The sequence below is a fragment of the Ixodes scapularis genome, unplaced genomic scaffold (assembly GCF_016920785.2).
Source record: "Ixodes scapularis isolate PalLabHiFi unplaced genomic scaffold, ASM1692078v2 PGA_scaffold10__122_contigs__length_95168666, whole genome shotgun sequence".
Lineage (NCBI taxonomy): Eukaryota > Metazoa > Arthropoda > Arachnida > Ixodida > Ixodidae > Ixodes > Ixodes scapularis.
Genome location: NW_024609836.1, coordinates 71445458 through 71468790, shown reverse-complemented (window position 1 = coordinate 71468790; position 23333 = coordinate 71445458). Strand labels below are relative to the sequence as shown.

At 48.2% G+C, this 23333-nt stretch overlaps 3 protein-coding genes across 4 annotated transcripts in view; 2 read left to right on the top strand and 1 right to left on the bottom strand.

Annotated features, from left to right (window-relative positions):
* The first annotated feature begins 374 nt into the window (after positions 1-374).
* LOC8041520 lies at positions 375-6345 on the top strand. The gene is made up of 5 exons (XM_042288671.1): positions 375-797; positions 1348-1464; positions 4349-4557; positions 5214-5299; positions 6223-6345. The coding sequence occupies exons 1-5, from the start codon at positions 674-676 to the stop codon at positions 6239-6241; spliced, it is 555 nt and encodes a 184-aa protein (XP_042144605.1). The 5' UTR covers positions 375-673; the 3' UTR covers positions 6242-6345.
* Positions 6346-7960: 1615 nt separating this feature from the next.
* Positions 7961-15572, top strand: LOC8041511 (bone morphogenetic protein 2). Its single transcript, XM_002414736.4, has 2 exons — positions 7961-8199; positions 13733-15572. The coding sequence occupies exon 2, from the start codon at positions 13759-13761 to the stop codon at positions 14887-14889; it is 1131 nt and encodes a 376-aa protein (XP_002414781.3). The 5' UTR covers positions 7961-8199; positions 13733-13758; the 3' UTR covers positions 14890-15572.
* A 7137-nt stretch (positions 15573-22709) lies between these two features.
* Positions 22710-23333, bottom strand: part of LOC115314982 (thyroid receptor-interacting protein 11) — a 56573-nt gene continuing 55949 nt past the window's right edge. For both annotated transcript variants that reach the window (XM_042288669.1, XM_042288670.1), the window contains one exon: positions 22710-23057. In XM_042288669.1, the coding sequence (XP_042144603.1) occupies positions 22782-23057 (276 nt within the window). In that variant the 3' untranslated portion in view covers positions 22710-22781. The remainder of the gene's footprint in view (positions 23058-23333) is intronic.

Sequence of the window (23333 nt, the reverse complement as noted above, 5' to 3'; positions counted from 1 at the left end):
CATGCATGCATTCTATTCCTGGCCTGGCAGGAGATCAGCATTTTCCGAGCTTGCGATTAAACTCCGCAACTCACGTGAGAAAGCGTACGAACGATTTCTCCAGTTTCCATTTTATCATCATCTCTGGCAGATTAGCGACGCAACACGGTTTCTGGCGCTCGACACGTACGCACCGCCCGTCTTCGCAGAAGATATACATCACTCAGCCCAAACCCTCAGACACGCAAGAACGGAGCCACGGAGCTCCGCGGGAGTGGGAATCCCATTTCCACGGTTGCCAGCGGGCGGCCACGTGTGCTGCTATCCGTCACGCACAACGTCCGTCACGATGGCCTTCCCGTCAGGCCATCGCGACCACACACGACGATCGGAGAACGATCTAGAGACAGGACCGAACCCAAGCCTTGAACCTCAGTGTCGCGTTTCCCCTTCCCCTTGCCGACGCTCTTTCCCTGGTCAGATCGTATTTCGACGGCGGCAGGGTGGAACGCGAGCCCACATCCTGACGTCAAGGCGTGGTGTTCGCCGCTTTCCCCTCGCCCTCCCCCTTTCCCTCAGGGCCCCAACCCGATAAAGTGTCACCCGCGTCCGGTCGGCCTTGGCTACGTCCACACATCGCATCGATCGGCGGCGGACCTCACATCGTCTTTACGAACTCTCCCGTAGTCCGAAGATGCTGTCCACGAGAAACATGGTACTCCTGGCCGGATCTGCCCTCGCCCTGCTCCTGGTGCTACCTGCCTGCGTGCGGGGTCAAGATGCCCAGGGCGAACCCACCTTCAGGAACTTCTACAATTGTAAGTTCCTCAAAAAAATATTTTTATTTTTCTCTGGCACGAAGGGAATCGACAGTTCAGCGACACACCTCCGTCCTTTTCAGAGACGGAGGTGTCGGCACAATGTGTAATATACGTGGCTTGCACTGCCGCCACGTCAGTCGCCATTGTGGTGGTCTTGCTGCTGAGCGCGCACCCCGTACATTTGGCACCATCTAACTTGTTTCTTCTTGGCAAGAAGAAGTAGGAATTATACCGCCTGCAGGATGCGATGATGTCACACAGTAGTGACGTATATAACCAGACGAAATCAAGCATTATGAGTGGCATATTATCGTTTATAAAAGCTGGATCTATTTTCCAAGCTTGAATGGTAATCTCCTTGGATAGAGATGGACATCTCCAATATTCTACGAAAGGACAGCGTATACACCTTTCTGTTCTCCGTACACTGTTGATCCCTCAAGCAGACGGTCGCCATGTTTTCGTACCTTTAACTGTTGATACGTGTGTTCGCTTTGTGGTCAACCAAGGGTACCAGGCGCTTTGGCTTTTTGTTTGTTCTTTGTAGGTACCTGGGCCAAGGGCGATCCCGGAGAGCAAGCTCAGGCATATCTTGGAGGCTGCGGCAGTGAAGAGATCTGTCCGCTCTACAGGGGCAGCGAAGCCAAACTGGAGCTCCAGTTCTGTACGTATCTACCTTGCAAGTTGGCGCTTACGTGGACGTGCGACAGCTCGGAACAAAAGGCGCTCTGTTATTCGTTTGGACGAGGTGTTCTACGACATATGCCGGGTCACTGTTCAACCAGGTTCCTGCAAGAATGCCAATATTAATTACCTGCATACCTGTATTATAAATATTTATTTCAAGCACAGCTTTTTTTTCTTTTTTCAATTCAGTAAGGTTTTGCCTTAGTACCGGCAGACTCTCATCGAAGTGGTTGCGGCCATCTTCAAGCCCAGGAAACTTGTAGGCACCAACAGAGACGAACAGCAACAAGGAGAAACTTTTGTCCGTGTTCCCTTTGTGTTTGTCTGTTTGTGGGCACAAGTTTCCTGAGCATCCATGTGCCAACTAGTTCAAGAGAAAATATTGTTAACAAAGTATAACGCGTATACTTTCACGTGCGCTAAATGGCCACCTGCCTCCAAATAGCCCGGTTTTCTTTACAATTATTTTTTGTTCCATGCTTTTGACACAAAGAAGCGTGCGTTCTAATATTAACTAACGCATGTTTAAAAAGAAACAGACAGAAAACAAATATTTATAATGATCTAGGGTGACCTCAACATTTTATCGCTTCTCGGTAGGGTCCTGTGTTTTCGGAGTTCATTTATTTCTGAAGAAAGTTCGGCGTTTATCGAGTATATTTTCGTTGTATTTATAACATTCCGAAATTTGTTGTTTAATTTTGCTGCATTCCCGATTGATCAAAGGGCCCCAATAAAAAGTAACGTTGTTCAGACATGAACTCATTAAAAACGCCGAGAGCCATTTTATAAGGAGTATTCACTGGGAGCCATATTTGTGGGTGATGTCGAGGGCGCATGCTCAGAACAAGGCCACATTAAGAGGCTGCTAAGACTGGCAATCTTGAGGGTGCGGAGTGCACGTTACAAAAGAGCTGTGGAAGCTCGCCATCAGCCCGCGCTCAGCTGTCGCGCACACAGCTATGGCCGCCAGTGAATACTCCCTATACTCCGTGAACCCTTAATTCAGCTGATACTAGAAGGTCCGCCTTCAGCGCGAGCTTTCTGCCCTTGCTAACACAAGTGTGAACGCGCAGGCACGCGCAACCAAAGCCCTACAGCAGCCATGCAAGCTCGCGCTGAAGGCAGAGTTTCCAACCTCGGCTCAATGATACACTCTAAAAAAAAGTGTAGCCTGCACTTTTGTTCCACATAATACATCCCCAAAACTTCTTACGAGGGGCTTGCGATAGCTGATGATAACGCGGTATAGATATGACATGTTGTACACCTCGGCTATCAAGCCGCTCGTGAAAGTTGGTATACCGTCGGTTCAAGGTCAGTGCTCTGTACGTCGAACTGAAGTTTCTGGGTGAATTATATGGGACAAAGGGTGTAATAATACACCCTTTATTTTTCTCATAGTGTATATAGTCGTGTGAATTATGTACGATGTTCACTCTAGCTGTAACTGGACAAAACTTGCAGGGAAGAATATTTTCGTTATATATGCCGACTCTTCGAAACCACTGAACCGTTTAATCTCTAAGAAGCTTTTGTGTGTTTTTTTCTTTCCCATCTTGACGAAGCAAATTCCACAGAAACGTGAATGGCCGCGCGGGCAGGAGGGGTGATATAATACTGCCCCTTCTGACGTCCTTGGGGTGTACTATTTATACCGGAAGCTCCTCCAAGAAAAAAACCCCATCAGGCCCAACATCCACAGCAGTGTAACTATCATCACAGATAACAATGTCCAGTTGTCATGGATGGATCCGGCGACATAACCCGCCTTCTGTCAAAGATCCCGAATTTGAGAGGACACCGGATTGCCCCATCCTGCAGCACCGTTGACTCTGCTCTGACTTAATTTAAGCGACAAAAGGCGTTTTTTTTTTAATATTGATTAAATATTTAATGTTTTCCAAATAAACATGATATAAAAAAAAAGTTCAGCCTTTCTCACACGAGCAAAGGGTGAACTGTTTCGAAAGTTTCGCTCTAAAAAACAATTCCAGTAAAAAAAAAATAGCGAGGAGGTTAGCTTTTAGCTAACCAGACGTGACGAACAAGTTGGCATACTTTTAGTTACCCTAGAATTCAGTGGAAAACGCGGGTAGTGACGTATTATATTCACGCTTTGCGATTGGTCCGTTCGCGTTCTTGTCGGCCGATGCTGCAATGTCATTGGCCCCCCGAAGTGATAATCAGACGCTCGACACATGTCTCTTCTCGATAACCGTCCTTCGTCACTGACTCCGCGTGCGTACTATAGCGCTATGACGTACGCTCCACGTGACCTGTGACGTCACGTGAGTCGCGTGATATTTCCAAAACTCCGATTTTGAGGCACGACTTGGAGATGTCGAGCTCGAGTTTCGTGTAAAACTTTAGCGGGTTTTCGAACGAAAAAAAAAAAAAAAGTGGTCGTTTTTTGGGGTAGAGTTTTTGGATATTAACTTTTGTTTCCTATTGTGAAGGCGGTCACTTCGTAACACCTGTAAACCGCTATAATCTCATTACCGCTCCCGCAGCTAATAAGGCTGGGGCGTATGGCGATAAGAGCGCAGAAGAACCAATCACAAATCGAGAAGAGTAACTTATGATAAACCACGCCCGGTCTTGGAGGCTGTGGATTCGAGTTTCTATGCCTTCCGTGTTTGATCACACTGTCATTGTGATTTGAAATCCGTTTTGATTAGAAGAAAAAAAATAGTATGACTGGCGGTAGATAAGTTTTGGCACTTTACTTTTTTTTTACTATAAAATTGGGCATCTGTACAAATGTTTTTGTGCTTAATAAAAATCAAGTGCGTTACGAAAAAGTAACGGCTGATTGTTGACTAACCTGACACCTGCGATCCGCCTGTTCCTGGTCGCAGCACCACGCAGCGACACCAGCGGCGTGTTTCGGCGCATTTTCGGCCTGTTCGACAAGGTCCTGGTGCCGTACGGCCGCGAGGTGAACGTCTGCAACTCGACGACATCCATCGCCGACAACGTCAGGTGCAGCGAAGAGAGCCATGGCCTCCGCCAAGGACGCCTCTACAGACACAGTGGCGCCTTCCTGGTGAAGCCGTTCTTCCCCAAAGTGAGCAGCATCGGAGCTTCTTTTACTTGTGCGCGCGTGCGTGTCTCTGAGCGAGAGTGGAGGAGTGACTCGAGCAGTCGCTTGCAGTTGCCATGTTAACAAACTTGTTTTTTCGGGGCTAGGAATCAGGCGGAAACTTGGGTCACTTAGCCAGTGTTATTAATTTGAACAGATAATGTCTGTCTACGGTAAAACTCCCACCAACGAACGCCCACCTATGGTGGAGAGAGATAAGGTAAAAATGTGGGGTGGGCGATCATTCGGTATTTTAGAGTATATATATGAAATTAAGGCCGTTTGATAACGTACTGTTGTCAATAGAGTATAGTGTCCAGTACCGTGTAACAGTGCCAGTACTAGACGCCAGCTCGATGCTTGCGCTATCAAGCGTCATTGAGTAGGACCAGGGTAATTGACCGGAAGTTCGTGGTTTTGGCATCACGTGGACAAAAAAAAACAATATGACGTTCCTTCAGTTAATTCCCCTGTTATGTAACTTACGTCGCTTACCTTGCCCCCCACCCCCTTCCCCCCTCCTCATTAAACTTGTACCGCAGAACATATATTGGCGTGTGATTGTAAGCGGCAGAGAGCGCGCTTGACTTCTTTGGGATGGGCTGTGGGCGTGTGACTGACGGTGTACGTTTTCCCGACAGGTACAGCTCAACGTCACCATTTACCTTTACGACAAGTCGCCACAGAAGGTCCCCGTCGCCTGCGTGCAGATCCCTGTTCAAATCAAGTAAGTTCGATCCCGGACCAAAATTTCTACTTTTCCTAGTTTCCTTTACCGCCCCCCCCCTTTCTCTCTTTCTCTCTCTCTCTCTCTTAAAACAATGTACGCGCTCGCCCCTAACAAAAAAAAAAAAAAGTAGTTTCATATTTTGTGTTTGCGAGCTCGCTGGAAGCGAAACCCTATGGACCCGATGGTCCATAGGGTTTCGCTTTCTTGTACTATCCATCTTGTTTGCACTATCCGCCTTACTTATTCTACTTCCGGTATGATACAGTTACTCTATCTTGTACCAGCCTTGTACCTGCTTTGGATGCCTTCTATGAAGATATGTCTGAAATGCGGCCACGTGTTTGAGTCTGCTTGGTCCTTAATTCCATCGGTGGAATGCACGCGAAAGGAGCTGTAGCAAGGAAGGGCTCTTCACTTGGCAATATATAAATAACAAGAAAAAAAAAATACAGAGGGTTACATGTTCATCTAGATGTTTCTATTGACGGATATCGTTACGTAAACACGTGATTTATCACGCGATGGGGTGAAGGGAAGGGGACGGTTTTATCCAGGATTGTCAATAGGGAAAGAGGGAGGAGGGGGGGGGGGGTAGTATAGATTCGTGTACCCTGAGGAGTTTTTAGTCCTGGCGACGAAGCGACGTAAAGGTAGAAAAGCGGAAGCGACGTAAAGGTAGAAAAGTGAAAGAGAGTCAATCGCACACTCGCTCGGGGCGTATCTGTCACTGACTCAACTGCCTCACTTTGTAAGGAAAAATTCTGGAGCGTGTTGGGGGGTACAAATCAGTGAAGACGGTTTCTACTTTCTACTAGTTTTGAACCAAAGCCCGTTCGTTAACTGCGCGGACCTCGAGTACGTGGTCTCGTGCTCTGTTGTCAGCTACCACTTCATCTCCGGTTTTTATTTCTCGGCTCCAGGGACAAGGACCGCAGCTAGCCGCCCACCCAACAGCTGGATCCGGACATCGGACTCGCTGCCTCCATCTTGAGTCAACGACACCCCGAAGTTCCTTAGAGCCAATAAAGACCTCCCGAAACACCGAAGCTGTGCCGTAAAGTTCTTTTCGTTTTTCTTCTTCTTTTTTTAATTTTTGTTTTGTCTGGAAACGGCTGCGAAGCATCTATCCGTCATCGCCATCGACGGCGCAGCAGTGCAAGCATATCCATCACACAGCCAGGCCCCCTCTGACAGTTACGGGACATTCGTCCATAACGAATATAAAAACCTCCATCGCCGTACGTCCGTTTGAGATGTTTTTCGTTATATTAAATTTACCCCTGGAAGGTCGCGTGGGAGAGTGGCGTATAGAACCGGTTGCGCCAATGAAAGTTGGCTGTGTTCTGTGTTGTCCCTGTTTTTCCGTCGTCTCTGGTTTTAAATATGTGACATTTCCTCACCTCCCCATACTCAGTGCCTGGGACAGGCCGCTGGCCAATTCGTAGTCACCAGAGTCTCGATAGTGTTCCTCACAAGCATGGAAGCGTCGTCCCCGCTGTAGCTGTCCGGCTGTTGGTGAATTCTAATATATCATTCCATCAGAACCTAAGGGCGCAAATGAGCTGGCGTATACTGAACATTTTGAAGCAACACGAGACTCAGGAAGACAAAAGCTCGACACCAAGGGAAGGAGAACGTTTTTCTTCACTTAGTGTCAACTTTCGCGTTCCTCAGTCTCGCGTTGCTTCAGAAATTTCAGGGCTTAAAGTCTGGGAGGTCTGAGGCGATCTCAGACGCCACACTGATTTTAACGGGTAGCCTGAGATCCTCCTCCGAAGCCCCTGCATTAGTGAAATCAAAATCATATGATTGCAATAAAATAGCTTGTTTTTTAGGGATGTGACATTGATTAGCAATTCGAGGGTTGCAAATAAAGCGTGGGCAGAGTCAACAGTGGGTTTTATTTTATCTGCATCTACTACATCTCGTCATAACCCCCCCCCCCCTCTTCATTTCCCACCACCTTCTTGTAGGGACCCCCCCCCCCCCCCCCCCCCCCAACTTACGGGAGACTTCAGGCACTGTTCAGAATGTTCATTCTATCTCCTTGCTTATCCTCATTGACCATTTTCATCCCATCTTTCTTTAATTATCATCACCGCGTCATTTTCTTGTCCATCCTCCTCTTATCCCCAATACAGAGTTGCATAACCTTGCAGAAGGTCACAGTGTAAGAAAGAGGTTCATCGACCAATCTGTCTACCCATGTTCCCCCAATTTCGTTTTTATTTTTTTTATTGTTCGCAAAGGTATTTGAAACCAGGGGAACTCTCCAGAACGCCTTCTTCCTTCTCGAGACTGTTCCTACGGTACGTCTTCGATGCCTATCTTGCAAGGCGTGCCAGAAGGGCCCGTCTAGAGCCGCCTTGGCATACAATAGGACGGTGGGGGGGCGCTGGTTACTTCTGCCGCCAGCCCGAGTAGTAGTAGTAGTATCCCACGGTGGGCGGAGGAGTCTGTCTACCGGCCGGAAGAGCTTCCGAGAAAACGGTCCCGAGACACGCGTCTTGGAGATCGGCGCCAACGGCTCCAGCGGGGCGGATGCTGCTGGCTGCGGGCGCGCGGCTCATCTTATCTTCCACGTTCCGAACGCGCTCTTTGACGGCAAACGGAAACCTGTTTTTGCCGAAGTGGACTCGGAGGGGGAAGAAGACGGGAGGGGAAGAGCACCTCGCGCATGCGCCGCGGGACGCGCCGCTGGCTGGCCTCGAGTTGCTTGAGGGCAACTCGACGGTCCTGGCGACGCGACGCGGCCGCGGATGGACGTGGGACCCTGCGCGCATCGTTGCCGTGCCGGTGGTTCGGCAGCTAAACAGCGCTGCTGCTAAAACGGCTTGGACATTTCGTCGTCAGAAGCTCGTCAGCGTTGTCAAGGGGTACCGGCGGCCGACGATCAGGTACTGTCGGTGGAGGAGCGACGAGACGTTGGCCAAGACGTGCGTTGCGCGTGGTACCTGCGTCGTTGTGAACCTTCGTAACGTGCCTAATCTGAGTTGATCCGTTGTGCTAATCTCTGCTGGGTGCCTTTGCGCGTCCCGTCGAGTACGAGACGCTTTGGACCGTTGCGCGATTGGGATAGAAATGCATGTAGCCAGCGTGTCGTCGCGCGCTCTTCTAAAGAGTCGCGGGGTCGTCGGCGGTCGTCTGCATGGTCTGCATTCGTTTTCCGCGGAATGCGCGTCACGCATTCTTATTTAGCATTGCTCCACTTCGGGCGGTTGAGGAGGAGAGCGAGGCTGAGCGGTGTATCTAGAGGCTCGCTTCTTTTCATTTTTATTTTGTATTTATTTTGTTTTTGTTTTTATCGCGGAAGAACGGACTCGCCAGTTCGCTGTCGGAGGAGACGGTTGCGTAGCGCGCGTGTCGTCTGCTATTCGGCGAAGCCCGCGTCCGCGTGAACAGTGCCGTTCGTTCGCCGAGATTGGGACACTGCGAAAGAAAGATAGGAAGGTTGGATTTGTTTTTTAAGTGCGCAGGTTTGAGACCATAATTGGGAAAAATGGGATTGCGGGGGATCACCCTGTGCACAGAGCTGGCTTCTGTCGGCCTATACTTTAGACATCCGAACCGCGCGAATTTGTTTACCCATTGCCCATTTGTTACGGCGGCCTTGCTGCTGCGTATATGATCACGAAGCACAACTATAACGGCGTGAAAGTGCATTATTCGGGCAACTTTGCTTTTCTTCCGGCGGAAACATACAAAGCACGACACATTTCCCTTTTTTTTTTTCTTTTGCAATTGAAAAGCGGCAAGTTTGTTTATATCCTGCAGGGCACACCAACTCACGAGGTAAAGCCATTTTCAGAAATCGCCGGTTCAGAAAATATTGGGGTATGAAAATGCATGAGCGCGTGCTCAATTAAACGAGCACCTTCACTCTTCTTCGCAACGCTGTCGAGGCCACAGTGTTAGACTATAGTTTCCGTAGCGCCTCGTGAAAAGATACGCAGTGTTACAACGCGCCTGCGCGAGCGCGTAGCTTTGTTCTGTGTCTCCTTTGCGCGAGCGTGCGCGCGAAATCGCGCGTGTAGTTTAAGAAATTTTACACTCCTAAAGGGTGTAAAAAGGGCGTTCCAGAGGTTGACACCTATAACTACACCCTTTCAGCACCCTTATTTCAAATAATACACCCTTTTTAATAATAAAATATGGTTGAGTGGTTACTATGGTATGGTCAGCCATTCATTAATGTAAGAATGGTGTGAAAAGGAAGCTGCGGTGACGTGGGACGAACTATGAAGACTATTCGCCGCACTGACATCCGCTTCAACCAGCTGTAGCGGAGGTAGTTTTAGCGACTATCTAGAATAATCATTGTCTGTACAATTCTTTAACTTAGATATGCCGTGCTTTGTGTGAAATATTGACGAGAACAAAACGGCATACTTGTAACATTCGTAATTGCGGAAACGGTCACCTATTCGTGTTTTCTTTTTTTTTTTTTGCATCGCTTTAATTTTTTGAGATGAAAGATATATTATGTAGTATTTATGCCTCGCGTCCGTTTTGCAAAAAAAAAAAGAAAAAAATGTGTTTATCGGGTTAAAACTGTGGCTAAAGCAAATTTGGCGAGGGGAAGTGTTACCGCGGTAAATTCAGACTCACGAATGAAACCGTATCTTCGCCTTAGATGTTATGCACGCCATCAGAACATGGTACTGCTTAATGAATTCAGTAGCGTTTTTTTTATAATAGTATGTCCAAAACAAAAGGTGTAACATAAGCGAGAGTTCTCAAACTCGAACACACACACACACACACACACACACACACACACACACACACACACACACACACACACACACACACACACACACACACACACACACACACACACACACACACACACAGTAACTATACCATTTCGTGCACGGAACTTCACGAAAGATTATTAGTCATGGTAAGTCTATATTTCTAGACATCGCAGTATTTATTCTTGTACTCAGGCTTTTTTTTTTCTTTTCGAAAAGGCACAGCGGCGCTCTCAGAAGCTTCCACATGGGTGATCTCTTCCTCCATAGTTTTGACGGGGGCGATGAAAACGGATGAAAATTGAAACCTCGAAATAAAATTATAATTGGCCTATAAAATTTCAGATATATAGGGTGCCCAAAAATTCCCCTCAAACTGTTCCAAACGCCAAAAGCATCGCTTTTTTCTCCGACAACCAGATCTCGTAAGAACTACTTCGCGCCGGAATATGAACAATGCGCAAAACTTTTTTTTTTTTTTTTTTAGGTGAAAAAATAGTATGATGCAATGTCTTGGGCAAGCGAGCGAAATTTCGGCAGAAATAGGGAAATTTCAGGCGTTCGCTAGGGAAATTCGAATTCTGTGTTGGCAGCCCTGACCGAGCAGGTCAGTTTTACGGCCGTGTGAAATTTAAAAGCATATTAATAGCTCTGTTTCTGTAAAAAATGACAGTAGAAAAAAAAATAAAAAAAAAAAAACTAGAAAATCTGGCCAAAGTTGAGGCTTTGTGCGTTCGCAGACGACCGCTATTTACGCTATCTACTTGCGGTGCCATCTCCCAATAGGCGCAGCGAGCAATTTTTCCCAGGTAGCCACGAGAAGAGCTGATTTACACCCTTAAGGGTGTAAACCTTTTCCTCCAAGGGTTGTCCTTCACCATCCTGCTGTTGATTCCAAAGCGAGCACGGCAGGAAAATGAGAAAGGGATTGCAAGGACGGCGCTACGGTACGCGGGAATTATGAAACGGGGTCACTGAGCGCGGGGTTTTTGAAACACGGGGCTAATGGCACGGGCCCTTTCCGGCGGGTTCTGCACGCGGGGAAATGGTATAGAACCGTCTGCCGTGCCATACCCATACACTCTCTCAGAGGGACCTGACAAAAAACTGATTTAAATTGCATTTTTGGGTTCGCGCACCTACTAATAAAGCAAATTTTAGATTGCGCACAACTTTCTGACAGTTTGAACTATCCGTTCTGTTATTTTCACCCTTAGCTGAACCGCAGAAAACGCTACAAATCATCTAGTCTAGCGCCGAGGCCGTGCCATGTGACCTACCGGTTGGGCGTGGCGACGCACGGGGCGCAAGGTCACGTGGTACATTCGCAGCGTTGGATTGGTTCGGTTGGGCAGCACGTCCACCACGGTCCATCGTCGGTACAACGTAGTGCTACACGAGTGTTCGAATAGCAGTTTCGAATAATACGCTATTCGATATTCGCCTCGAGATGTGAACTGCGATATTGGACCTTTTCTATACTGTTTCATACTTCATATACAACGCTGTCAAAGCTGCTGGCGCGAGCGCGTGGCGATGGTTTCGTTTGCGTGAGAACGCGTGCCAATGATCAGCGAGATCGAGCCCCATGCTTGCGCCAGCAGGTTTGACAACGCTCAAGTATGAAACACAGTATTATTGCCGAGATGTTTCCGTGGCGCCCTCGTATGGTTACCTTTCGTGACGTCATTACCTTGCGAATAAACAAGTTCGATGGTGTTTGCAATTAGCATGGCGGAAGCTTGTAATCATGGCGTTCTTGAACCAACACTGTCAACACCGTCAAAATTGAAGTCCTCGCTTTCTTCTTATGTCCGTCCATGAGAACTCATTTGCTGACGTCATAGTCAGCATTCGGCCAATCGTGGAAGGCCGACCACCGCGACGCTTTCGACCGCGCACGTCGCTATTAGCGTTGACCGCGGTGAGTTAGCCCCCTTGAGTGCGCTTCTTGCCGAGCACCGGCGCACCGTGGAGAGGCAACACCTGCGGAGGTCGGTTCCGCGAGTGTTGCTTTTCCGCGGCGCACCACGGTGCTAATCCGCAGTGATCACCACCTCGCAAAGTTCAAATATTGCAGTCGCGTGCTTAGGAGGAAAGCGCACCTTCAAAGCGAGACAGTGCACGCGCGCGCCTAATGTATTTATTATTAAAAAAAATTAATCTTGTGATTGTTCATATTTACACTACAGCAAAAATGTTCAGTATTGAACTGTGGCTATTCTGCAAGAGTATACGCGTCTTGACAACCAGCATTCGTCATTCATGATTGTCTTTTTTTTTTTTCGTTTTCTTTACTGTCTTCTAGATTGAAGGAAAGATGTTTGCATAGAGAAGATTTATAAATCTCCTCGCTAAGGTATAGCAGGGCATCCCTCTAGGTTTAATATTATGTCAAATGCGTCCTTTACTTTCCATCCCAAGGTAGGCAATACTTCCTCAAGCCAGAGTCCATAATTATAGTAGGTATATTTGGGCATCCATGTAAGTTTTATTTTATGTCAATATACGTCATTTACTTGCCATCCCAATCTAGGCATCGAACATCCTGAGGCCAGAGTACATAAATATAGTTCGATGAATATTAACTTAGTTTAGAAATGGACAAGGAACGCACTTCACAAGTAGTTTATCTGTGTTTTCATTTAAATTAAACATGGTGCAGCAGTGAAAGAAAGGCTTGGAGAAAATATTCGATACTCGGTTCGAAAAATAGTCGGCCAAAATCAGTATTCGCACGTGCATGTAGAACGGGGTGTAGCTGGAGTTTCTGAATAGACCTGTTGGAAAACGTGTAGCACCGTCAGCGGCGCCGAAGGGAATGTCGGGAAGGGTGGGTACAGGACTGGCTGTAGCAGACGACTGAGGCGACGGACAAAATGCGCCCGAAAGTAGGCGAGTCATTAGGGAGTTTTCGTAGATGGTTTTCGCCGTCCCGTAACGCCCTCCGCTACCCGCTACGATACTCGAAACTCTTCAGTCAAGGCCATCGGCGCGCAGGCGCAGTAGCGGCTACTTCGTTGCGGAGAACTTAGCGGAGGGGGAAACGCGGTCTACGAAAACTCCCTATTGCGTTACCTCTCTCTCTCTCTCTCTCCAGTGTCACATGGTAAAAGATGTGCGGGGGTAAAGAAGAGCGCACAGGGTTCGCGCGCGGCCTTTTGGGATTTCTGCAAAACGTGTGTTAAAAGGCGAACTTTTCATACTCGCTGAATGCTGGTTAATTTAAGCTCACGCAGCAAAACATAAGAACGTGAGCAAAATTCCGCGTTTTTTTTTAAAGACTGCCTGCTTGTAAGTTATACATGTCACGTCATCTAACTAGAGAGCGCGAGAAAATTTGAACGTTGGTTTTGGCATCACCCTTTATTTGCCGTCTTCTCAATATCTATCTAGGATTGATAGGTAATAAATAGTTCGTCCGAAAGAAAAAAGTCTGCGTATTACGAAAATGTGTTTAGTTTGGGTAGCTAAAAAAATCGTCGGACGGCTATTTTGATTTTTCTCTTTTGTCAGTGTAGATCACCACATCGCACAATTTCTCCGGGCAAAATGTTGAAATCAGTAGATTAACGATCCATTTTGCTAGGAAAGACTACCTCTGGTTATGGTCAGCAAGCTATGCTATCATTATGTCGCGCGTATCTTTTGATACCATGCCTATTGCGACATACAGGTGTCGGGTTGCCGCCTGTCACCACCATGACCCCGGTCGCCCGGCTGCCGTTTCTACCGATGCTTCTCCTGTGGGCCAGCCTCGGCCTCGTCTACGCCGGGGCGGCCACGGCTCCAGACCCGTCCCTCGAACTCGCCAAAGCCCACCTCCTCCAGGCGCTAGGACTCGAGTCCGCGCCCCAGCGGCCCCCCGGCTCCAAGCCACCCGCAGTGCCCGACCACATGGCGAGGCTTTTCGAGCGCTGGCAAGACGAGCAGGGAGCCTTCCTCGCCTCCAAGGGCCCCGTGGACACCGTGCGGAGCCACACCTCCTGGGAACGCGGCGCGGACCTACAGCAGCCGTCCAACGGCGCCCGATTCCGCTTCAACGTGACGTCCACCCCCGGAGAGAGCCTCCTGGGTGCGGAACTCCGGCTGTACCGGCTGGCCGCAGCCGAAGCATCCTGTCCCGGTGGGCCCAGCCCCGTCGAAGTGGTACGCGTCTACGAGGTACTTCGACCGGCGACGCGGCGGCTCGGCGAGGCCCATCTGAGACTCCTGGACACTAGGGCCTTGGTGCCGCGCCGCGGTTGGCTGGCCCTGGACGTCTTCCCAGCTGTGCAGCGCTGGGCCGCCGGCGAGCCCAACCACGGGCTCTACCTCCGAGTCAGCACCGAGTCGCCGGCAGGAGCGGGCTCCAACTCGAGCCGGCTCCTGCTGCGTCAAGGGCGCCACGAACCGCGATTCTGGGACCCGCGTCAGCCGGTGCTCCTCACGTACTCGGCGGCCGCCGGGACTCCGCCCAAGCGGACCAAAAGGGCGGCGATGCAGAGGCGGAGGAAGCAGGGCTCCAAGCAGGGCCGCGACGCGTGCCGCCGGTTTCCGCTGCGCGTAGAGTTCAGCCACGTTGGTTGGAACGACTGGATCGTGGCACCGCCGAGCTACGAGGCCTACTACTGCCACGGGGTGTGCCCGTTTCCACTGCCGGACCACCTGAACGGCACCAACCACGCCATCGTGCAGACCCTGGTCAACTCGATGCGGGCTGGAGGAGTGCCCAATGCGTGTTGCGTGCCCACGGAGTTGTCGCCGGTGTCGCTGCTGTACGTCGATGCCTTCGAGCGTGTCGTGCTCAAGAACTACCAGGATATGGTGGTGGAAGGATGTGGGTGCAGGTGATCCCTTGCAAGGCGGACTCTTACGGTTGCCCAAGCTGCGAACCGTCATCTAGAAACTATGGGATTGCTGTGTCGGCAAACTTTAAAGAAACACATGCTCGCTTGCGTGCCAAGCTTCGGGTGAGAAGATCCCTGCAATGCTGAAAGCTTCTATGGGCGGCTTTGTACCAATGACCTGTGTGCCAAACTATCGGCACTTGTCGTTACAAGGCCTTCTGGGCATGTTGGCCTCCTGGACTGCTCGTCTGGAAACTATGGAACCGCAGCCCGTGAACCGAAGTGGTCGTTGGATTGCAAACTTCGAAGAACATATGTGCTGCTGTGTGCCAAGCTTCGGGTGAAAGAATTGCTGCAACGCTGAAAGCCTCTATGGGTGGCCCTGTCCCGATGACCATTCTGTGCCACACGATTGAGAACCACATGGCGTCGGAAGGCCTGCTGGGCATGTTGACCTCCCGATTGCCCTGCTCGCGTTGTCTTGGCGCGAAAACAAGTGACCTGTGAGAGTATTATTGCCTGGACTCAAGACGTGCCTGAACTACGCATGCAATGCTTGCCGGTGTGCCATATCTTTGGCAGCGACTTTGAGAATGGGCTGCCAGATTGAATCTCCCCAAATGTTTGCGCTTTAGACCAACAGAAATGTGTAAATGCATTTGCAGAATAAAGTTTTATATGCAGACATTCCTCTGCTCATAAATGCAGGGCTACCTGCAGGAACCATTTTAGCCAAGAAAAAGATTTTTGCCAAGAAAAAGTAGTAGGAAGTTCCTTTTCATTCTGGACATATGGTCAGGAGTGCTTGCACCTGCTTGATATCACAGCTTACTGGCAGTACCATTTCAGTTTGAAGCAATGTACAAGGATGACATTTTTCACCCTGTAGAGCCCAAAACCAATTTTTGACTATAGTCAATGACAGGTAAAGAACTAAGCGGAAGTTCCTCCCACCTCTTTCCACTTTAGTAGTGCGAACGCTGGAGAGAAGGTGACCTCCCCTCTACCGTTCGTTCCACTGAGGTGGAAAGGGGTGCGAGGAGCTTCCATTTCGTTCTTGACCTGTCACGGGACTCACGGCTAGTTTTAGCTAAATAGCGAACTAATTAACCAATCTGATGTCTTTTCTGGTAGCTCCAAACTTTAATCCCAGAGCTAATCAAAACCTAACGCAAGAATTTTTGAATTCCGGTTTCACAAGGAAAAAAAAATGTTTCAAGTGCACAAAATGTCCCCCCTCCCTTCCCCCCCCCCCCCCCCAAAAAAAAAATAAATAAATAAATAAATAAAAAAAAATATATATATATACATTGCAAAAACGAACTATGCAGCGCCGAATGCTCATTCTCTGCCTAAATGTAATACTAGCAGTCTGTACCAGATTCCAAAGCTTCAGAACTGAACGTTATCTTATTGAAAAAAGTTACCAAGTGATTTTCAAATGGGCCCCATTTTCCCATCGAAATTTTCAGAAAATCACAACTTTTAAATGCGATTAGAGATACCGTAAAATACCGCGGCAGTGAGGTGGGCACTCCGGTATTTTACGGTACTTGTGAAACTTTGGCACAAGGTTTGGACCGCTAGAGCTACATATGGGCGGAAAATGAGCGTCCAGCAATGCATAATTTTTTTTAAATTAAATTTTAGGACTTTTTACTTTTTTTGTTTCATAAAAACACTAAATTGGTACACTTTTAGTGATCAAACTCTTTCCGAAGGTGCAGTTCTCACCTGTATGGTTGCTTCAAATATTCGAATTACTATAATGCAGTATATACAGTATTCAAAGTATACTTTAAGGGATGCTGAACGAAACATTTCAGTGTCTACAAGTGGTGCACGATATTTCCACGAGCCAGCAGCCGGCAGTGTGCGTGAGCACACGCAATGAAATTGCATGACGTCATGATATCCCCCATTCGTGAACCAAACATTTCAGTGTCCATCATAAGTGGCGCAGGATCTTTCCACGACCCAGCAGCCACCGGTGTGCGTGAGCAGACGCAACGAAATTGACATCATATTTCCCATTCACGAATGGGGGATATGATGACGTCAATTTCGCTGCGTGTGCTCACACCGGCGGCTGCCGTGGCTCGTGGAAAGACCGTGCGTCACTTATTATAGACACTGAAATGTTTCATTCAGCGTCCCTTTAAGTGGCAGTACTTCAAGTGTCATACTCTTCAACAGTCAAACGTCGTAAAGAACAATGCACATACCCCTAGTACGTACTGAGGAATATTTGCCACATACCGTAATCTCCAAAGAGATGGCCCTGCCCCGAAAGATGACCTACCCCCAATTTTGGGTCGATTTGCTATTTCTTTTGAACACCGAAATATGGCCCACTTTTTGTAATCGTAGTGTTCAGATCTAGGATGGCCTCGGCATAAATGCAGCTAGTTAGCTACGGCGGAGTGTAAGCAAACATTGTTGACTGGGAAGTACAGTCATCTTTGATTCATTGCCCCTTGCTGCAATAACAAGTTCGGCAGGGACATACCGTAAAATCCCGTAAGGACGTTCCCACCAAAGATCGCACATCCCGTTTTTCTGGCTAAATATCCGTAACATGAATGTAAGCAAACATTGCTGACTGGGAAGTAGTTATCTTTGACTCATTGTCCATTGTTGCAATAAGTTCGGCAGGGTCACACCGTAAAATCCCGAAAGGACGCCCTCTCCCGAGATATCGCCCATCCCGTTTTTCTGGCTAAATATCCGTAACATGAATGTAAGCAAACATTGCTGACTGGAAAGTAGTTATCCTTGACTCATTGTCCATTGTTGCAATAAGTTCGGCAGGGACACACCGTAAAATCTCGAAAGGACGCCTTCCCCCGAGATATCGCCCATCCCGTTTTTCTGGCTAAATATCCGTAACATGAATGTAAGCAAACATTGCTGACTGGGAAGTAGTTATCTTTGACTCATTGTCCATTGTTGCAATAAGTTCGGCAGGGACACACTGTAAAATCCCGAAAAGACGCCCTCCCCCGAGACATCGCCCATCTTGTTTTTCTGGCTAAATATCCGTAACACAAAATTTCCAACACATCCCCCCCCCCCCCCCCCCCCATTCCCGTCGGACGTCACGCGGGAAACGCATCAACCGCGCGATTGCAGTACCGGTACGTCTGACCACGACCAACTCTATTCGTGCGTCTGACAAGCGAGTTCATAGCGGGTTCCCGCGTTTTTGTCCGCGATCTGCGCGCGCGATATCGGTTCCCGTGACAAAAAATTGGGTTGTGTGTGTGTTTATACAGCCTAGAACTTGGTCTGCCTCACAGGGGCGACGAGTCTCCCAGCTGTAGATGAGAAATTTAGCCAGTGCGGTACAACCGCTAGCCTGGGGTCTTTAACGTGCATCACGCAGTAGTGATACACGACCGCACGCCGGTACGATGCTCATCCAGATCGAAACGGACAGGGGTGGGGCTCGAACCCAGGATCCCTGGGTTCTGCAGCGCGAGCTTTCGCTCCACAGGTTCCCGTGACAGGCAAGTTTGTAGTGGGTTCCCGCGTTTATTGCATCGTGAAACTTGAATCTGCTGCGTCCGCGATATCTTTGCTCGTGTCACAAGAGTTTGTAGCGAATTACAGCGCGTTCATCGCATCGTGAATTTGCCGGCATCAGCGCCCGTGCCACGTTGCTTGTAGCGGGTGCCCCAGTGTTTATCACACATTTGTTATGAAGTTTTCTTGCCGCGTTTCTAAAAATAGCCCACCCCATGTTTTCCACCATTCCTCTCCATTTTGGGTGGGCGTTCTCACGGGATTTTATGTACGACCTAAAAATAAAAATGTTTCCCTACATTTGCTTGATAGCACACCGAAAGTTAACCCCCCATATTTTCACCCATTTGTTGTCGAGTTTTGGTGGGCTATCCCTCAGGATATTACAGTACTTAGGTGTCGCTGGATGGCTCCGACATTGTTAAACGGCGCTTAAACTGGGAGAACACTTAGGGGCAAAGACAGCCAAGGAATTCGGAAGTCTTGTATTCTTAGGAACCCAGTCTGAGAACTAATGTTTTAATGCAGGAAATCTAAAAATTTTGAATCCCGAGGAACTTTTACCCGTTTAAACTGATCTCCAAGGAACCCCTTTCAGTCTTGGCATTGATGAAACGAAGCAGTTTAGGAGCCTGCACAGCTTGCAAGCGAAAATGAACAAACTACCAAGTGTTTGGCTGATAGTTATGCGTCGACGGGTGACTCGGATCTGCCAAAATGGTGCTCGAGGGAAACGTGCAGGTAGAAAAAAATTAAGGCTTCAATCCACGCCGCGAAGGTGGTTAAACAGCGAGGCTGCGCTATCACCTGCAACGAATGCCCCACCAGGTGGTGCTCCAGTCTTTGACGCCCCAGAGAACTTCCGGTTTATAAAAGTAATGAACAAGGCCACCGTAACACCGCTGTTTGAATGTAGATAAGTCGTTTAACCACCAAACCTCCAGGTGAACGCCAAAAGAATGAAGGAATGCGAGATCTGTTACAATGTTTCGAGTATTCTTGTAAACCAACTTGCCTCCTCCAAGATGTAAAATTGTACAGCCGAAGGCCCTCGTTATATCTCCTACTTTGTTGTCCGTGTAGCCTTTATGCTCTCAAGGACTGGCGACATAAGCAAGCTCAACAGGCTTGCAAAGTGCGACCGGAAGTTGCTTGGGACGCAAGCGGCAGTTCATGTTTGTCAACAGCAAAAGGGTCTATACCATTACCAAATCATTGACGAAAGTAAATTCACTGTACGAAACTTTTTTTATATATGAAAGACTTCGTACACTGTCGTAGCCGCGGCAGCTTAATGCAATTCCGCAATCTTTACCGAGAAACGCATGCGGGGAGCGCTACGTGCTTACCATAGTTCGCGCGCGCCTTAAAATTATCATGTGGTTTTGACACTTTTGGTTTTATTATTGAAACAAGTGTTGAAACCAGATGATAAATAATAAGGCGTACGCGAACGGTGATAAGGTACGCTGTGAACCCGCAATATTTTGCTAAAGCAATTAGATTTTGGATTCTAGTGTATTTTATTATCCTTAACTCTTTGACGCCCAGTATTGCTCAGGAGCAACAACTCAAGAATTATTTAATTTCTGCTATGTCACGTGCTGTCGCAAGGTGAGGATACCTGCGTTTAGCAGTGAATTGACTTGAATCTTCAAAAAAGCTGACAGAGGGTGCGAGGTATGACGGTGTGCATCACTGACCTCGAAACTCAGAGAAGAAAAACCGGCGCAAATATTGCAAATCCAGTGTCAAGCGTCTCTACTGTGCGACATGCGAAGTATTCCAGTGCCTAATCCCAGGTCGTAACTGATTTCAGTCATTGAACTTAAAATAATGTTGCAAATGCCTAACGTTGCTCACAATCGACATTTCAAAAACATAATTACGAAAAAAGGAATTTTTTTTTTTTTCAAAACTAGATATCTGTTATTTTGAGTGGTGTAAAACGTCGGGGATTTCTAGGTTTCCAGTATTTCGAGTAGCGTTTTGGGCATCAAAGGGTTAAAGGGGTACTTTCGAGCTACTTCCCAAATCCCCGGCCTTCGCCCTTTCCGGTATACCATTTAGTATAGCAAAATTATTAACAGTTATTGTGAAATTGGCTACTCAAAATGATGCCAAAACCATATATTAGCACTTTTCAAGGGCCGCGATGCCAGTAGCAGGCAGACTTGCCAGTTGAGCAGGCAGTCAAAAAGTGGAATATGTCAAGCATTTGATTAGCGCTGCTGCACGGAGGGAGGGGGGGGGGGGGGTGCTGGAGCAAGCTTTTAAAGCATTAATTTGATTTTAGAAAACTGCCTGTAATCAGCTGGGAACAAATTCTACAGTCCAAAGAGTGAACCCCTGCCTGCTGCTGGCGTCATTTTCATTATTGCCAGTAGAGACCTTGTTCGATGAAAATTGCAAATTCGAAAACATTTTGAAAAAATATTATTTTGGCCAAATATTTGGCCAAAATTTTTTAGCAATGTTTGTCAGTGTGTTTAGCAAATTTTCAGGCAAATCGGGGAGCATAAAGAAAGCCCCAAAGTACCTCTTTAAATTTTCATATTTTATGCATAAAAAAGATGTCAATATATGGTCGCAAAATGAGTCAAATACGCATTGGAAGACCTCCCAGCGATCCAAGAAGGAATGCATATGATCCAGGTTCGAGGGCGCGGTTCTTCAAATTGTAACATCGGCCGCCATTAGTGACTTCGAGGAGGCCTAGCTATCTCCTCTCCATTGCAATCTTTTGTAGCTTCAATTTCTCACAAACAGTGTTGCTACAGATCTATGGTAATATCTGGTGCTACAAATCTATGGTCAAAGTAGTGTTGCAACAGATCTATGGTAATATTCTAACATGTTTTTCTCGTTTTGTAATTTTGGGGCATCTTTCAGTTTGCGCACAAGAATTTTTATCATCCTTTGCGATATGACATGCCCAAGTTTCAGCATATGTAGAATTTATATTTATAAAAGCTTTAAGAAACTTCTGTAGCCCTTTAAAATAGCATTTTTCAATTATTTTAAGCAAGAGTTCTCGTACACATGATATTTGTTACTTGCACTCAGTGGCTTAACAGGAGCATATTGGCTTACTTTACTAGGCTCTTTCAAGTGTGTTGCCAAACCCCATGTATATGCAAAACTTTTTTTATTTTCATGCGCATTGCTTTAAGAACGTAAAAAGCAAGTTATATTAAAACTAGCACCAGATTTGCTACTTAGGCTAGGGATGGTTGAGAAAATTTTGCAACTCTGGGAAAACCCTGAAGAAACTTTGGGGAAACTTTGGGGAAGCTCTGGGGAAGCTCTGGGGAGACTCTGGGGAGACTCTGGGGAGACTCTGAGGAGACTCTGAGGAGACTCTGAGGAGACTCTGAGGAGACTCTGAGGAGACTCTGAGGAGACTCTGAGGAGACTCTGAGGAGACTCTGAGGAAACTCTGAGGAAACTCTGAGGAAACTCTGAGGAAACTCTGAGGAAACTCTGAGGAAACTCTGAGGAGACTCTGAGGAGACTCTGAGGAGACTCTGAGGAGACTCTGAGGAGACTCTGAGGAGACTCTGAGGAGACTCTGAGGAGACTCTGAGGAGACTCTGAGGAAACTCTGAGGAAACTCGGAGGAAACTCGGAGGAAACTCTGAGGAAACTCTGAGGAAACTCTGAGGAAACTCTGAGGAAACTCTGAGGAAACTCTGAGGAAACTCTGAGGAAACTCTGAGGAAACTCTGAGGAAACTCTGAGGAACTCCTGTCTAGGAGCCCAGTTTGAGAAGCCATGCTTTGGCCGCCTGGGTAACTCTGAGGCAAGGCGCAGGCCTATGGATCCAGTGGCGTAACTGGATATGACGGCGCCCATGGCAAATGAAATTTCGCGCCCCCCAAGATGGCAGCGCGTAGCCCCGCTGCATTTTTTTCCATCGGGCACATGTTGGGTGGACTCGACTCGGCGCCCCCTCCCAAGTGGCGCCCAGGGCACCTTTACCCCCTGCCCCCCCCCCCCCCCCCCTAGTTACGTCACTGTATGGATCCCCAGGTGGCAGGTTTGAATCCCAGCCAAAATGCCAGCAATCTGACGAAGGCCTATTGCGAAGAAGGCACCGTGTAACCGAGAATTCGGTTGCATGCCAAACTGTCCCCAGGTGGTCGAAACGAATCCTTGCTCCTCTGCTGGGGCGTGCCAGATGCCCTTCGTTGACGTGGCACGTAAACTTCCCAAATTTGGTTTAAACCTACGGGTTGTTCTTTGCCAAAACACAGGTTCGGTTCCAACCCTCGCAGTTGACGAGATCCAAGTCTCAACCTCGCTTCGCATAATGTACAAAAATATATTTCCCGCAAAGGTTCGCGAATGCCGTGGCGGCCGATGAAAGTGTCAACCAAGCATCTCCTTGAGGAACGCAGACTGCAGCGCCGCGGGTGGTTCTTCAGGCAGTGGGGCACCGGCGACCACTGGCGCCAGGGTGGGCAGGGCCTCCGCCATTGGCTGGAGCAGTAGGGGAGAGCCCTGCGCTCGGGGCACCAGCGCCGACGACTGGTGACGTCCCGCAGAGGCCACAGTGCCGGCGGCCATTGCTTCGACGGGCAGCCGCACCTGCTGCTGGGGCTCGGACTCCTCCTCCAGGAACTTGACGAACAGCGCCGAGAACGACTGCGGTAGAAAGATCGGACAGGGTGGGGAAGGGGGACCGATCAGTCCCGGGGGTGTATGACACCAAAAAGAGTGAGAACGAGAACGATTATCTTTCTTAGGGTAAGGCCGTAGACTTTTTTTATTAACCGAAAAACGCAGATAAATGTCCGTCAGGGTTAAATACAAAATCGGTTGAAATTAAGAACATTGATTTCTTGAAATTTTTTGCACCAGCTAGAACTGGTTTTTTTGAAGCCCTTCACTCTTAGACTTGAACTCTTAGTTTTTTTTGTG

Excerpts from the sequence above, each read along its gene's own strand:
- LOC8041511 (XM_002414736.4), top strand. The coding sequence starts at position 13,759 with ATGACCCCGGTCGCCCGGCTGCCGTTTCTACCGATGCTTCTCCTGTGG.
- LOC8041520 (XM_042288671.1), top strand. The coding sequence starts at position 674 with ATGCTGTCCACGAGAAACATGGTACTCCTGGCCGGATCTGCCCTCGCC. Across the intron at positions 1,465-4,348 it reads CAAACTGGAGCTCCAGTTCT|CACCACGCAGCGACACCAGC; the intron begins GTACGTATCTAC and ends TCCTGGTCGCAG. Across the intron at positions 4,558-5,213 it reads TGAAGCCGTTCTTCCCCAAA|GTACAGCTCAACGTCACCAT; the intron begins GTGAGCAGCATC and ends TTTTCCCGACAG.